This window comes from Hevea brasiliensis, chromosome 2 (assembly GCF_030052815.1).
Source record: "Hevea brasiliensis isolate MT/VB/25A 57/8 chromosome 2, ASM3005281v1, whole genome shotgun sequence".
Lineage (NCBI taxonomy): Eukaryota > Viridiplantae > Streptophyta > Magnoliopsida > Malpighiales > Euphorbiaceae > Hevea > Hevea brasiliensis.
Window position 1 is genome coordinate 119,870,689 of NC_079494.1, and position 16,663 is coordinate 119,887,351.

The 16,663-nt window shown below is 36.4% G+C and overlaps 3 protein-coding genes across 6 annotated transcripts; 2 read left to right on the forward strand and 1 right to left on the reverse strand.

Annotated features, from left to right (window-relative positions):
• The first annotated feature begins 573 nt into the window (after window positions 1–573).
• Window positions 574–3,830, forward strand: LOC110661667 (pyruvate dehydrogenase E1 component subunit alpha-3, chloroplastic). Its single transcript, XM_021820349.2, has 3 exons — window positions 574–1,216; window positions 1,685–2,465; window positions 3,306–3,830. Exons 1-3 carry the CDS (start codon window positions 968–970, stop codon window positions 3,581–3,583), a joined length of 1,308 nt encoding a protein of 435 aa, XP_021676041.2. The 5' UTR covers window positions 574–967; the 3' UTR covers window positions 3,584–3,830.
• A 907-nt stretch (window positions 3,831–4,737) lies between these two features.
• LOC110661668 (conserved oligomeric Golgi complex subunit 4) lies at window positions 4,738–8,529 on the reverse strand. The gene is made up of 2 exons (XM_021820351.2): window positions 6,770–8,529; window positions 4,738–5,671 (listed from the first exon to the last, which is right to left on the reverse strand). Exons 1-2 carry the CDS (start codon window positions 8,387–8,389, stop codon window positions 5,042–5,044), a joined length of 2,250 nt encoding a protein of 749 aa, XP_021676043.2. The 5' UTR covers window positions 8,390–8,529; the 3' UTR covers window positions 4,738–5,041.
• A 1,618-nt stretch (window positions 8,530–10,147) lies between these two features.
• On the forward strand, window positions 10,148–16,379 carry LOC110661669 (two-component response regulator-like APRR9). 4 transcript variants are annotated; one of them, XM_058141179.1, is made up of 9 exons: window positions 10,148–10,432; window positions 10,535–10,761; window positions 12,125–12,286; window positions 12,393–12,523; window positions 12,675–12,785; window positions 13,172–13,289; window positions 13,397–13,790; window positions 14,733–15,522; window positions 15,958–16,379. In XM_058141179.1, exons 1-9 carry the CDS (start codon window positions 10,428–10,430, stop codon window positions 16,063–16,065), a joined length of 2,046 nt encoding a protein of 681 aa, XP_057997162.1. In that variant the 5' UTR covers window positions 10,148–10,427; the 3' UTR covers window positions 16,066–16,379. The 4 variants fall into 4 exon arrangements, with proteins under 4 accessions (XP_057997162.1, XP_021676046.1, XP_057997157.1 ...); XM_021820354.2 differs by having other exon boundaries at window positions 10,250–10,432; window positions 12,122–12,286; window positions 12,633–12,785; XM_058141174.1 differs by having other exon boundaries at window positions 10,252–10,432; window positions 12,122–12,286.
• The last annotated feature ends 284 nt before the right edge of the window (window positions 16,380–16,663 follow it).

A 16,663-nucleotide genomic window follows, 5' to 3' on the forward strand; every position in this document is an offset into this window, starting at 1 on the left:
ATTATAATTAATATTAATAAAATATTACATATTTTATTAAAAATTAATTTTTAAATAACAAAACAATTAAATGCGATGTAAACATTTTAACAACTTCGATTTAAATATTATAGAATTTTGATAATTTATGTTAATATTTTAATTTTAATGATTTTAATTAAGATAATTTCAATATATAAAAAACTTTGATCAGATCCTATTTCATAAATTTTTAAATCACATAACAGTGGTAAAATGTGTTAATTGAAATTTAGAATTTAAAATTATTATTACTTATTTAAAATAAATTATTAAAAAATTTGGAAATAATTATTAAAAATTTAAATTAATATAATAATGGTACGTATTTACCATCTTCAATACCATGAAAAGAATCAGGTGGTAGAGTACAGCCATTGGCCATAAAAAATCAAACCGATAGGACCCAACCAGGTTCGAAACGGTGACCTTTTGATTTGTATTCAAGTGTTCTACCACTGAGCTATGGACCGAAGACGTCATTTCATTTTAGTCGTTTATCTTTGTCAATGTTAACAACATTCAAGAGCACATAACATAGCCCCAGAAAGAAAGGATCGGTGTATACAAATCAACGTGAACATCAGCTCAAAATTCAATTTTACCGTGGAAATAAAAAAAATAGAATTCCATGCCTTCTGCTTTGTAATTATAATTATGTCGGCTAAATTGGTAAATTCAGGCTGCAGCTGCAGGTTGAGGTTGAAAACATGAAAAACGACATGGCTTTGGCATCCCACCAAATAAGGGAAGATGTTAACTGCGCAGTTGAGACTCGGTTGGCCTTGTTCTGTTTCATTTTCATTCTCTTCAATCAGGCGGTTATTTCCACGCCCCCTTCCCTCGTTTCCTTCGCCTCTGTTTCTCCCCTTATACTCTTGTTCATTTCTGCCTGTTTCCCTCACTTTCGCTTTGCTTTCTCAGCTCTTTCTTACTCTGAGAAAGCACAATGGCTTCTGCTTTCTCTGCCACCAAGTTCACTCAGCCTTTGCCTCTCAATACCTCCACCTCCAGATCTCACGGAAAGCAATCTGTTTTCGATCCTCTCAAAAGTTCCACTTCTTTCCTAGGATCTACTCGCAAACTTCGCTTCACTTCTTTTCCCAAATTGAATCAACCCAATTCCCACCGTCCATCACTTGTTGTTGCCGTTTCTGAAGCCGTTAAGGAAAAGAAGCTCAAATCAACCTCCAATCTGGTAATCTATTTCTCATATCTCTCCTTCCTTTATTTCAGTTTACGCTCTATTGGGATTATTGTTTTTCTTTCTAATGCTTTTTTTTTTTTTTTTAAATTTCGTTTGTGCTTTATAGTTTGGAGTGTTTGTTAGCATGGAGGAACCGAGAAAGAGGACAATTTTACCCCATTAAGCTTAATACAAAACACCTGCTGTGTGTGCTTTAATTTCTCTTATTTTATGATTAAAAGGACCAAAGTTTCAACATTTAATTTTTCAGTGTTTGTCTTCTTTTTGCAAATGCAGTAACTATACTTCCCTTGTCTTCACTAATGTTTCTGGATGGCTGTAATTCTGTAATAAGCTTTGATATGTGCCTATGTACTACTTGACGTCTGAATTCGAGAAACTCCGTTTAAGGTACTATTTAATGATCCAAAGAGATAACGAACTTTGTTTTTTCACTTATTTACTTGTTTCTGTATTTAGTTGATCACAAAAGAAGAAGGCTTGGAGCTATATGAGGATATGGTGTTGGGCAGAGCCTTTGAGGACATGTGTGCCCAGATGTATTACAGGGGAAAAATGTTTGGTTTTGTTCATCTCTATAACGGTCAAGAGGCTGTGTCAACTGGGTTCATCAAGCTTTTGAAGAAGGAGGATTATGTTGTTAGCACTTATCGGGATCACGTGCATGCATTGAGTAAGGGCGTCCCTGCTCGTGCTGTAATGAGTGAGCTCTTTGGCAAGACCACCGGGTGTTGTCGAGGCCAAGGTGGATCTATGCACATGTTTTCGAAAGAGCACAATTTGCTTGGTGGTTTTGCGTTTATTGGTGAGGGAATTCCAGTAGCAACTGGTGCAGCTTTTACCTCTAAGTATAAAAGGGAGGTTTTGAAGGAGGGAGATAGCGAGGATGTGACATTGGCGTTTTTTGGAGATGGAACTTGTAATAATGGACAATTCTTTGAGTGTTTGAACCTGGCGGCATTGTGGAAATTGCCCATTGTGTTTGTTGTGGAGAATAACTTGTGGGCAATTGGAATGTCACACCTGAGGGCAACTTCGGATCCAGAGATTTGGAAGAAGGGTCCAGCATTTGGAATGCCTGGTGTTCATGTTGATGGAATGGATGTTTTGAAAGTTAGGGAGGTGGCCAAGGCGGCAATTGGAAGGGCTAGGAGGGGAGAAGGACCAACATTGGTGGAATGTGAGACTTACAGGTTTAGAGGACACTCATTAGCTGATCCGGATGAGCTTCGTGACCCTGGTAAGCATCAAAATTAGTTCTTTTAAATTCAGTATCTACTTTTCTTCTTGTTTATTGATTAACCTGTTGGAATTTCATTCTTTTTGTTTTGTGATTTAGCTTTTACCTGTGCAACTTTAGCTGATGGTATACTTTAATGGCAGCCCCAGCATGCCCATGGCCCCTCTTATTGTCCTTGTTGACATCCACCATTTTGTATAAAATTTTGGGTTCACTTTCGTTTGAAGTTTCATTTGACACATTTGATTGAGATGCACCTATATAATTGAAAAGGTGAATTGGTTTTATTTTTCCAATAGATAGGTTTCCAGAGGCTTATTTGAGTCAAATTTGGCACATTAAGTGTCATTATGATTTGGTTAGCATACACATTTACATTTCCAGAATCCAGATGGGAGTTCAAGCATTACTTTTTGTCATGCTCATTTTTTTTCCCTCTTCTTTCTCCTTTTCTGGGGTGCTTAGGATTGACTCCGCCAGAATACTTGAAATATCAGCAATTCATTAAAATGTTGATGTGACATCCTTTTTATCAGAATTTATTTACTGTTTTTCTTTTTCTTTTTCTTTTTTCTTAAAACTCTGAAGCCACATTTTATCCTGCACTAATTATGGTACTATGACCAAAATTAAGTTACCATGAAAAGTCTCTGGTGATTCTCAGAGACACCACATAACCTCACAAAGATTTGCATATCTAGATCAGAATAGAGCATCATTAAAATGGTTGGACAAAGTACAGGAGACCTTATATTATTTCTATTTCTGTATTTTGTATTTTAGTCATTATCCAGTAACTTCATAATGTTTTCTCCTCAATCTTTTGGTTTCTTTTGGCAGCTGAAAAGGCTCACTATGCTGCTAGAGATCCCATAATATCCTTGAAGAAATATATAATTGAGAAAAGCCTAGCCAGTGAAGCAGAGTTGAAGGTCATTGAGAAAAAGATAGATGAAGTGGTTGAGGATGCTGTTGAGTTTGCAAATGAGAGCCCTCTTCCACCTCGCAGCCAGCTACTAGAGAATGTTTTTGCAGATCCAAAAGGCTTTGGAATTGGACCTGATGGGCGGTACAGATGCGAAGATCCCAAATTCACCGAGGGCACTGCTCATGTCTAGCTTTATGGGAGTTGGGACATTCATCAACTCTGCATGTTGTGGCTTTTGATTAGTCTGCATGAGGTTTATACTAGATATTCTTGTGCCCTTAACTTAAATGTAATGCTTTGTCTTGTGTAAGCAAGATTAAGGATTTCTTGTTTAGGTTGCTTTTCTACTTAAATTTTGGTTTTTCTTTCCTCTAATTATCCTTTTTTATTGGACTATTGTTTGGAATGGAAATCCCAAATGCTTCACATTCCTCACACCCCATTTGGAAAAAGAAACAATCTTATTCTTATTTTAGAATATTTTATTATAGAATTCTGGTGTTTGAAATATATTATTAAGTAATAGAATTTATTTGATGTGATTGAAAACTCAAAATTAATGTATTTATTTTAATCTTTTTATTTGTGAAGGGTGAAATTTGTTTTAAACAAGAGTGTCTTGAACTTTTCATTGTGAATTTCATCAAGTTATATTATTTTTTTTTATAAAATTTCGTCATTATAATTTATTCTTTAAATTAAAAAATTATTTGACTATCATGTAATTAGAATTGATTAAATTAATTATAATTTGGAAAATTCTTTGATTGGAGGTGAATTAAAGTTTTTTCCATTCTTTCTATGAATAGATAATAGAAACTTTTGCATTTCTCAGCAATTTTCTATTTTGTGTTAGCTAGCTATCTATTTGTTATTTCTTTCGATCATGTAAATAGGATTGCGAATCAGCTTGTCCATGCTTTAGTAAAAAGCGGTTTTTTTCTTGTAGGGGAAACAGTTTGGATAGGCAAGCCTGCATCGATTCTTTCTTTTGCTACTCTGAACGTACACTCCCTTTTTGAGCTATGAAGATATGTTTATTCTTAAAAAAAAAAATATCAGAGGCCCTAAAGTGATCCATCTCTCTTTTTTAAGATACAGCCCTGGAGAAAGGCTCATTGGTTTGGGTGGTCCATCTCTAGCAGCACATGATTGACAATTTGTTAAGGAAAAAAACATATTTGATACTCTCAATACAATACAATACAATACAACACAATGCATATTTAGGAAGATTCAATTATTTGAGTATTTGATGTATCATTTTCATGTCCATCAAATATATTTAATAATTTATCTGATTAAAAATAAATAAACACATACTCCAAATTCCAAAACAAAAACGATAGTAATGGACAATATTATACTGCAAGATTCTTCCAAATTTGTACAAGCAAAATTCCCTATTGGCCTCATAATCTAAGCATTTTTTTACACTGAAAGTTAAAAAAGTATAAAGATCAAACAAAATCAAGAAACAGCAGAGAACAAGCCAAAGTTTTTAAAATTTGAGGTAAAGGAAATAATATGTATCAAAAGCAAAAAATAAAAGAATATGCAACAATATCCTAGCATGCTAGCACAGGACTCAAGGGAACCATAGGAAGATGACAGCGCCTGATTTTTGAAAATGAAGACCATTTTGGAATTACAACTTAAGAGCAGCTATTGCTTCAGGTTTAAAATCAACCCTTAGACCCAACACTCGTCTAACCTCAGCAGGAGTTAACCTCCAGGTCATAGGTCCCGAGTTTTCACCCCAGAAATCTAGAATTTCAGATACCTTCTCTAAGTTCAGGATGGTTGCCATTTGAGTGAGTCGAGCAAACTTGTCTCTAACAGTCCTCTGAGTCATGCTCGAGAAATGGCTTACCAAAGCCCTTATATCTCTGTCAAGCTGAAGGCCTCCAAGCTGACTAAACCTTTTCTGCATCATTATCACTTCAAGCCTCTTCACAATGAAGTCAATGACCAAATGTACAAATGAATCATAGTTGTTTGTGGTCATTAGTGGTTGAAGCCACGACACATTTGTCTCAACAGAATGTAGAAGCCTCTGGACCCATGGGTCATTCACCTCATTATCTGCATATTCTGCCTCAGATAACTCATAGCTAATGGTTGCTACACTATCTAACACCGGACGGATTCGAGGTGTTACATTTACCACAAGTTGTTCCATGCCGGCATTCAGGGCTTGCTTGAAGGTATTGCTCATATCACCCAACTCTGACAAGCAAGATTTTGCCTTTTCTCTATCTGCTGGTGCAGGAAACACCTACAGAAATTTATTACGATCTGTTAAATGCCTAAAGATTAAAATGTTTTTGACAATCAATCAGAAAACCAAACATGCAAATGAGTACAAAGGATTACAAAAATAAAAATCAACAAAGAACTAAGTTCTGAAAGAGCTTTCATAAACATTGTCAAATCCAAAGGAAGAATCTCGAAATGATTGTCAGGCTAGCCAAAACAACCTTTAACTGTCTCTGTTAGGATCAAAAAGTGGAGTTGAAGAAACAAGCTAATTTATCATTTGTAGCCCATGAAAGATGGAATGTATTAAACACAAAAGGTGAACCACTGACAATCACCAATGTCACTTCTGATGAGAACCATACTCACAGCACATCCAGTATTGTGCCCTTCAACACATTCTACCAAACATTCCAACGGTTTAGCAAATTCCAATATGTTTAGGAGAACAACTGTGAGAAAAAGAGTGTTCAAAGTCTTGGAAAGTTATGGACTACAAGCGCCGAATCAATCTATTTTTATACAATATCGAGCTCAACCCTCTAATAGTACGGCTTGAGGAGACCCATAACTAAGTAATTCCTTCTACAAAAAAAGACAAGGACAATAACAGAAACCTTATGCAAACTCAACTTTAGGCATGAAGTTTTAGCTAAATCCCAACCTAAACTAGTAAGGAGATGGCACACTCAATCTACCCACACTCAGATTCCCTTCCCAGCTCGCAGCACTACCAACCAACCTAGCAAGTTTTTTCAGGAAAATGAAGCCACCATTTTCCATGATAAGCTTATAAAAAGAACCCTACGCTTATGGCTCAAGCATTCCTTTAGCAAAGTCATTATAGATTCAGCAACCACAAAGGTTAAGATATTCAAATACATAGCTATTCTTAAAAAGCAAAAAATAGATTTACATAAAACACCCATAGGAGAATTAGAAATGCATATGAATATGCAAATAGTCATGCTTTTTTATGATTGCATGCAAGTAACATTACCACATAACAAACTTAATATACCTTTCCATGCCACTAACAGTAAACTGACAGCAACAGCAAGTAAACAACTAAGACAATGAACAGACTAATATCACTAAATTAAGAATTATCACTCACCTCTGCGCACTGCTCTTCAATCTCATGTTTTAGCTTCACTACATACTCACTGCTCACATCCATGTTATTCAATGCAGTTGCAATCTCTGTCCCAGTCTTGTGAACACCAACACCACCCAAAAACAGCTTTGCACCAAGGTTTGGTTCTCTCATTTTCTGTTGCAAAGCTTCATTGTATTCATTACTCAACAAACTACTAGCACCACTCAAGACTGCAATTACAGAGCTAATTTTTGATGTGGATATTGCCCTTCTGAAGCAACTCTGCAAAACATAAAACACATCGTCTACCATAGAAGTGGTAAGGCTATCAGGTACATGCTCATCTATCATAATAGCTTTCCTCACATTTTCAACCATAAAGAATCCCTCCAAAATCACATAAAACCCGGTAATATCTTGAACTACTTTGCTAAAACTCCCACTCCTAAACGACTTGGTGGCTCGTGGCACTAGCTCTGGATCCACAGAACTCAACCCTTTGATCTTCGAAACCATAAATTCAGTGTAATCCTCACCTAATTGCATCAGTGACAGTATCTCTTCTAAATACAACTCAACCTCTCTCGGGTCAGGCCCTTCTGGCGCTCCAACGGCAAGCAAATTCTTGTTTTGGACATTAATCTCAGAAGATAATTTAGCCAATTTCCTAAACTCCATATATTTCTTCAAAATCAAAGAACCCCTCGAATCACACTCCTCTTGCAATTCACAAATGGCATAAACAATTGCATCCTCCCCACAAAGACTCCTCAAGATTTCATCGTTTTCCTCTATAGCCAGCACAATGTCTTTAAAAAAATTTGTTAAGCACCCAACAAAATTAACCTGATTCTGATTATGACTCTGCTCCATCAACTCCACCAAATGCTCAAATTCAAGCCTGGATCTCATGGAGATAACTTTTTTCAAGTACCCCACATACAACTGCAACCCTTCCTCCTCCAGTCCTAAAGGCGAATACAACCTAATAAACCGTAAGATCGTTGGATGATCCCGCTGATCCACTGCAGCTGAAAGCCGCTTCCTCACTATTCCTTCGAGCTGTTTCTTCGATGCTAGCAACTGATCTCTATGGTCCGATCCGGAATCCTTATATTTGGCATCAATCTGCAGAAATGTCTGCACATACTTCGCGGCCGCCTCGTAATCCTCAGCTTCTAGAGCATTTTTCACTTCCTCGATACAATTCCCTCTTTCCACAATCGCATCAATGCGTAGAAGCGTGGTGTTAACCCGCGATTGGGCAACGTCAAGCTCCCGAACCTTGGCGCTGACATGGTCGGCGAGGTCACATGTAGAGCGGACGTTGGAAAGCATGTGGTCGGAATCCGCCTTGACGATGTCGAGCACCTCCGCGGATTTCTGAAGGTGGAGGAGGTGCTTGTCGAGATCCGAGCGTTGGGCGAGGAGGTTGTCAAGGTCGAGATCGAGAGCCCGTTGGTAAGCGATGCACTCATGGAGAAGGCGCGTCATGGCTCCGACGTCGGTTAGTTTGCGCAAGTGATCCAGAGCCTTCGGCGTGCCAAACGTCATAGAAGAGGAAAGAGTGGGTGAAGATACTGTGGATTCGTCTTCTTCTTGAAATTTATGGACTGATCCGTTGGGAGTTGACGGCATTTTCAGTTTTCTGTTTTTCACCGGTGACACTCTGCATGCAAATCAGTAGAGATCTCTGGGCCTGCGAGGAAGCAGAAGATTGGCGCTTTGACCCGATGGATACTCACCCGTCTTTATATCCGTCCGACCCATTTACCATATTGGGACTCACTATTAAGTGCCCCGAACAACAAAATCCACAGATCAATTTATTTTTTTAGTAACAATAAGTTTATTCTGTTATAAATTATTTCTTATCGGCTGAGTTTACCGATAACTTCATTAATTATTTTTTAATTTAAAATAATTTAATTTTAAAATTTTATTTTATTTATAAAATAATCTAAGTATAATATTCTAGTGATCCACATAATTTTAAGATCATATTAAGATCAAATTAAATTTTTATATAACCTAAATTATTATGATAGTTGAAACAAGGGTCACTCTGATACTAGTTATAACATCTCTATTATCATATAACTTTCAGTCCTAGATATTAAATCCAAAATAATTAACTCACGTTTTATTCTTTTGTCAAATATATTATTTCAGTATAAATTTTATTAAAAAAAAATTTATAATATCCTAAATTTTTAAAATATTATATGACATACCTTAATTTTTTACAAATATCTCATACTAGATAAATTATCATGTCAGACCAAAAGTATCCTAATTCTACACTTATAATAGTTTATATATATTATAAAACATTTACCTAAGTTGAGGTATATAATAAAACGTTTCAAAGTTTAAGGTGTTATAAAATTTTTAATAAAATTTAAAGGTGAATTTATATGTTCTACTTTTTATTAGATAATTTCACTAAATAGTGAGGGTATTATAATAATAAAATTTTACTTAATTAGCAAAATTATTTATACGTCTAGTTTTATATATAAATCATTGCTAAAAGGCCTAAGTCCTAATAGTCCTAATGCGGAAAGCCTAATAATCTAATCCAAAAATTATACATAAATCTTTACAATAATATCAAATAAATAGAATGAATATTTTAGCCGTGTAGGTATTTTCCTTTAGTATTCTCCGCAGATGGCTACATGTGGGCCACACATTCATCGCATTTTTATATGCGAGTGATTGAATTTGCTCGAACAAAGCGAAATTAAATTCTGTAGACAAACATTCGTTTATATAATATATACACATCAGATGTAACTTTTTTGGCTGTTTGAGGGAGTGTTTATACTTAGAAGACAAGTGTTTTGATTGATTCGGATGGCTCCTTCTCATTGAAGCAGTTATGCTGATTAAGTTATATGGAATAATTAATGAAAATGATGAGTGATTTGCGTATCATATTTCATATATTGTTGCATATTATGAGTCGTCAATTTATTGTCGACCTTCAATCTCATATGAGCCAAATTTTATAATTGTTAATATTTTTTTAATTTAGAGAGATTATGTTTATAGTGTACGCTTCCTTTCATCCATGTTTTCTTCTCAAACAGAGAGGCAAATCTGAATAGTTAACCACAAGGAGTCTGGAAGAAGAATCGCAACACAGAGCGTGACGGACGGGGAGACCAATGAAAAATAACGCTAAGCCGGCCAGACAGGCACAGCCAAAGCAAAGTTTAAAGCCACAAAACGAATATTCTCTTCAAAGTTCCACGTGTCACTGTCCCAACCACGAGGTCTCAAGTTGTGGTCTCACAAAGCCAACGTGGCAGCCGTCTCAAAATATCCTCAGGAACAATCCCAAATCACCCAACACGTGTCCCTCGGATGAGCCCACAGTATGGACAACGACTACCGTATCATAACTGAAACCCGGAAAATCAAAAACATGGCCCATAATGAACCACGTCAGCCCCACCAACAGGAAGCCAAAGGCGGCCCGTCCTTTTGATCGAGCTCTCAACCTCCCAAAAAAAGTCGTCTCTCTGAAGGCAAAGATATTTTAAGCGGTTTTCGCGGTTGTCAGAGAAAGTTGGATATCGATTTGGAGGCGGTTTTGCTTTCTCTCTCTTTATTTTACACTATAATTTCAGCGGACTTCTCATATACATATTTTGTAATCTCGTTAAGGATGAGGTTAATTTCTCTTTTAACGCATCTCTGCTGTTTCCGGTTCCGCTACTGTTCAATTTTTCGAAGTTAGGGCTTGTTTTTATAATTTTTTTTTTTTCATAATAGCGTGTTTGAGAATGAGGGTGTGAGCAGCGGAGGAGGGATGGAAGTGCAGTTGCGGACAGAGGAGGAGGCAGAGAAGAAGAAAGAAACAGAGAATAAGGATGACTCATCGGAGGTGGTTCTGTGGGAGAAGTTTCTTCCAAGAATGGTGCTTAGAGTTCTACTGGTTGAGGCCGATGATTCTACGCGCCAGATTATCGCTGCGCTTCTTCGGAAATGCAGTTACATAGGTTAGTTCATCAACCCTAAGTACTTTTTATTTTATCTTTTTTTCCTTTTTTAATTGATTTTTTACTGTAGGAAACTCTCTTGTGGTAGTTATGCATTTTATATCTTTGGTATGGAATTTTTCTTTTTTAATTCTTAGCAATTTTGCCCTCTTTGATTATATGTTTATTATGTTATGGATTTCATTTTCTTTAAAATTTTTCCTTCTCATTTCCATTTTAAAATTTCGATGTTTGTGCCTAAATTTTTTTCTGTGGATACTTTGGCGGGTGTTGAAGCCATTTTCTAACTTTACCGAATTTTTAAAGTTTTGGAGCGTTAGACTATTGGAATTAATGTTGATTATCGCCCTTCTGCGTCGTTAATGTAAAATTTGCTTTATTGTTGATTTGATTATGTTCTACAGAATTAAATAAAAGTTTTTTTTTTTTTTCATGGCTGCTGTCCTATTTTTGCTATGTTCAAATAAATTAATTCAGTTTGGGGGACTGTTGGTGTTTTCGATATTTTTCCTCTTTTTTTAAGGTCCAGAAAATGGATTTACCATAAAAATAGCATTAAAGTTGAATTTTCTGGAGGCTTATTTGGTAGCTTATATGCATGTTAATTGAAATTGTTGACCAATGCCTAAAGGATGAGGCAGAACAAACTATGGAAATAAAAAAATATTGCAGCTGCATGAGTGTTAAAATGATAATATACAAATGGTGATAGTAGCATTATTAACTAGAGGAACTCTATTGCTGCATCAGTATTGTGATTGCAATTGTTAGGCAAGGCATTTGTAGATATATCGTATCCTCATATGATTAATCATCTATAGTTGTTCTGTTGATTATTATGGTTGATCTCCTTTAATTTTTTCTTTATTTTTTCCTCATTTTGTTTCTTCCAAGGGTCATTATGGAGTTGGATTTGAGTCTTTGATATACTATGCAACTAGGCATTGATAGTTGGTTGAACTATTCAGATCATTGCTCTTGCTGTTCTTGACTGATATGTAACAAGACTTAATTGTTGAAATAGGTGACCTCATGGGTAATTTTTTTTTTCTTTATTTGCTGGTAGTCTGCTAAGCATAAAAAGTACCCATCTAACTCTAAACACGCGTGAAGCTGTCGGGCATGCATGGTAACCTGTTGGCTTCTATCACTTATTTTCTCTCTCACCCACTCACTCACTCACTCTCTCCCCTTCTTTCTTTCTCTTTATGTTAGTACTTGGACAATAGAATTCATTCGTTTTTCATTTCATTCATCATTCATGGTTATTACATTGAATCTGGTAGAGATTATGGCTTTTCTGTTCTTTTAATCATGGTCTTGAACTGAACGTGTTCCTTCTTTTTCTTATATCTCCAAGCAGTAGTAGCTGTTCCTGATGGATTAATGGCATGGGAGGCCTTAAAGGGTAGACCCCATAACATAGATCTCATATTAACAGAAGTAGAGCTGCCATCAATATCAGGATATGCACTGCTTACTTTGGTCATGGAGCATGACATTTGCAAAAACATTCCTGTCATAAGTATGTTTATCTTCAACCAAAAGTTTTTGTCATCTTTACTACTTTTATCTTTATTGAGCGTGGAACTGAATGTGTTAGCATTTGTTGTTTACTCACGGCTACACAGTGATGTCTTCACACAATTCAATTAGCTTGGTTTTGAAGTGCATGTTAAAAGGTGCGGCTGACTTTCTCATTAAGCCTGTTAGGAAAAATGAGCTGAGGAACCTGTGGCAGCATGTTTGGAGAAGGCAAACTGTAATTTTCACCTTCCAGTTTATTTTTTGCGTTTGTCGGGTTTGGTCCATTTGTTAGTTCATGTTGTACGAATAATATGGAATATATATTTTCTTAAATTCTTGATCAGCTAACTGTTGGACATATTCCTCATAATTCACCTGTCGCACAGCATAAAGTTGAATCCACCTTTGAAAACAATTCAACAAGTGATCACTGTAGTGATTGTGCAACTTTCTCACATAAAAGAAAGGAATGCAGCGAGAAAAGGAGCGATGCCCAAGTAAGCATTAGTTACCTCGTAGTTATTCTTTTATGGATGGAAAATCTCTGTGTGGAAAGCCTTCCTTCCCAGAAGTTGGTTTATCTATCAATTTTTCAAAGGCTGCCTCAAACTTAACCTGTTGTGAATCAATCTGCTATCTTCTTTTCTCCATCTTGTTTTTGGCTCATTGATCACACAATCTATATGAAAAAGGCAGTAGTTTATAGATGCATCTGAGATCCATGACAACATACTTTTGTGAAGCCACTTAAAGAACTGTGAGGGAAATTTTCTTTCCAGACTAGGCTGGGTTCATGAAGTTTCACTTAGGGACTGCATGTTTTTGCACCTCTTGTACGACCCCTTACTTGGAACCTGAGAGTGCTCACGTACAAAATATGCAGGGTCTTTCACAGATGAAGTATAGTAGTGAGTCAAATCTGAGTAATACGGAGAAAGAGAAGTACAAAGAGTGTGCCGTGCTTGACAAAAGGGCAGTTAACCCTGAGAGTAAAACTGGAGGTATGCTATCTATTGTTTCCTTTAAAATTTCTTGGATTAAATGAAAATATGTGCTCTTTTTTCATTATTACTTAATAATAGGGCATCTCAAATGGTATTCAATGCAGATTGGTCAACTCAATTGGGGCTAATGAGTGTATCATGCAATGAAGCTTATAATCTACCTGCTCAGAAACTGGGAGAACATGCTTGCTGTGCTAAGTCAATGATCCAAGATGAAAGTACAAGACCAGAAAATATTAGGGGAAATGCTAATGCCTCTCAGGGCCACAATAATGAACTGGTTGAATCTTCTAGTGGAACTGTTGATTTGATTGGTTCATTTGATAATGGCCCAAAGCGCATAGATGGACACACAAGTATCAATGATGGCACAAATAAGTTTGAGTTCACTCCATGGCTGGAACTTTCCCTAAGAAGATCTTTTCCCAATAGCTCAAAGAATCAAGGAGCTGACGAAAAGCATTTGCTGAACCATACCAATGCCTCATCTTTTTCACGGTGAGTTCTCTGAAGTAGCATTAATGCAGTATGGGAAGAGAATTCTATTTAGAAATTTTAATTATTATAGAATTAGGAAATTTAAAGAGTTATTATTGTTTAGGAATTATATTAATATTTTATTTAGGAAAGTATTCTTATTATATAAGAAGTTTATTATTATTATTAGGTCTATTGTTACCTAGTTTATCTTATATTCCTAATTAGATATGAATTAGGGTTTCTTAATCCTAATTTGATTAGTGTTGTAAGTTCTATAAATAAAGCTAATTTTCTATTATTTAGTAGTTTTGAGTATGATTATTAATTGAGAATAATACATTTGAGATTTTTCCTATGGATTTGTTCCTTTTTTCCTCTTCGTTGTACATCAAGCATAGCTCTACAACTAAACTCAAGATGCTGAAAAATTGGTTATAGTTCTCTCCAAACTTATAGAAGCAAGAAGCTTGTTCTCTAAACTTTAGAAGCAAGAAACTTGTTTTTCTTGTTTTAATTTCCCTTCTTTTTATATTTTATCTTCCTACTTCTCTTTTCTTGGACTTTACCTTTATCATTTTTGCTAGCATGTAATGGATTTTGCTATTACTATATTACTTTTCTTATATATTTTCTCATAAGAACAAGATACTAGGCATGTGGGTGCACTGTTGAAGGAAACAGTAATGGTGGAGGTGGTGACCCGGATTATCAAAGGAGTGCTCTCCACATTTGAATAACCGTCTTGCAGACTTAATGATTTGTGATCCCAGGAACATTTCCTGTGCATTCTAAATGGGAACTGATTTTTGAGTTTCTTTAGCGTGAAGGAAAATTTTGTTATATTTGTGACTACCTTCTCCCAGAATACTCAATTTCGAATATGAGTCAGATAAATGTCATTAAACGCCATATTATAATGTTTCTAGGAATTCCTGATCAATTTGTAGGTTCTCTTTGCAGGTATAACAGTAAGATGTTGCAACCTCTTTTTCCAACATCAACCAGTAACTTTACCAAGTTCAAGGAAGATGCTAGTAAGTCTCTAGAGCTGTCACCCAATCATGTTTCTCAAAATATTAGCAGTGTTTCTCAAAGACATAGTGCCAGTCTGAATGGCAGTCAAGAAATCATGACTACTATGGTCGTTGGTCATTCTGGGCAGGCTGAACTAGCACATTCAAACCCTCAACAGCTGATTCGTATCCCAGGGGTAAGGCTTGACAATCTCTGTACCAGATATGGCCATGTGATTCCTCCTGTATATCATAGACAAACAGGTTTACCCCCAGCTTGGAGTCCCAAACTGGCCAGCCAACGAGAACATTCTCCATTTAGTACTTCAATTCATTCAAATTCTGAAATTCAGGACTCTGAACAGAATAACAGACAATCTGAAGAAACTACCACCAATTCTGTGGACCAAAGTTTGCATCAGCAGAATAATATGGAACTTGCGGAGGAACTGAGACATGGCTCTCCAGCTGCCAGTCAGAGTACTAGTAGCAGCATGTGTAATGGCATTGCAGATGACAGTAACAGCAGTGCATATGGAAGCTTTTGCAGTAGACATGAGGGAAGTGCTACTTTGGTTGTGGCATCTGAGAAGGCTATGGTTCCGGAGAGAGTGAATGATGGGGGCTTCTTTGTTTATGACAGATTCAAAGGGATGGATTCTCATCGTTTTAGCCAAAGAGAAGCAGCCCTGACAAAGTTCCGACTGAAGCGGAAAGATCGATGCTACGAGAAAAAGGTATAAAAATCATCAGCATCTCATGTTATGTATGCAAATGGATGCACAGCCTTTAATATACAACCATGCATTATATGCAGATGTTGATGGTTCACAAGCCTCTTAATGTGGGGTGGGGTGATTCCAACAGCACCTGTCTGCAGCCATATTAGTTTTATGTTATAATTCTATCATGAAGTTGTTTCCTTCTGTTATCCTTTCAGCAATTATTGATCCTGTACCAAATTGCATATGACTATTAGGAATTTAGACAAGTTGAGGAAGATCAATTTAAATTTACATCTCAGATTTCCCGAGTATGTATACTATGGTCTATCGTTCAGGTTCAGATTCTTAGAATGAAATTCACCTGTCTTTTGCCATATAGCAAAATCACATTGTGACCCTAAGACAAAAAATTTCTCAAGAAGTTTGATGTGGACAACTTTTACACAGGTTCGATACCAAAGCCGGAAAAGACTAGCAGAGCAGCGCCCTCGAGTAAAAGGGCAGTTTGTTCGTCAAGTGCAAAATGATCTTCCAATGGCTGATGCTAATAATTGAATATGAAACTCATCATCGACCACATGTCTGGTGACTGTCATTCGCCTGAATTGTAAATGATGGAATGATCATTGAGTGAAATCTGAATGTGTGAGAGATGCTTTTGTGTTGCTACGGCCTATAGGTGTAATTTTTGTATCTACCAAAAAGTTGGCCTTGTAATTATCTAGTGAGGTGGTCGTAGTTCTCTACTATGGTTAATGTGTTTGCTTGCTCAGTGGATCCGTAGATGACTGACTCCTAGTGTTTAGGAAGGTTTGATGGAATTTATAATTATCGACAGTAATCAATTTTCAGTTGGCTTCTTGTCTTCATTTGGCTCTGATCAGCTTTGTATTTGCAGGATTCCATTTTTTTTTTTTCCAACGCTGAAAACATTAAGGTAAAAGAGCATTAAAGGTTAATTTTAGCTCACGACGAACTACGTTAAAACAACAGGCGGATTTTTGGGCTGCTGTTTTCACTCTGTGGCTATTATCGATTGCATTGGCTCAAGTCTTGTCCGTTGTTGGCGTCTGTGTAAAAAGTATTGGGGCTGATCGTTGAATTGAGTACAGTTCTGTCGCAGGGTTTTTGGGAAAATTCTATGATTACTTTA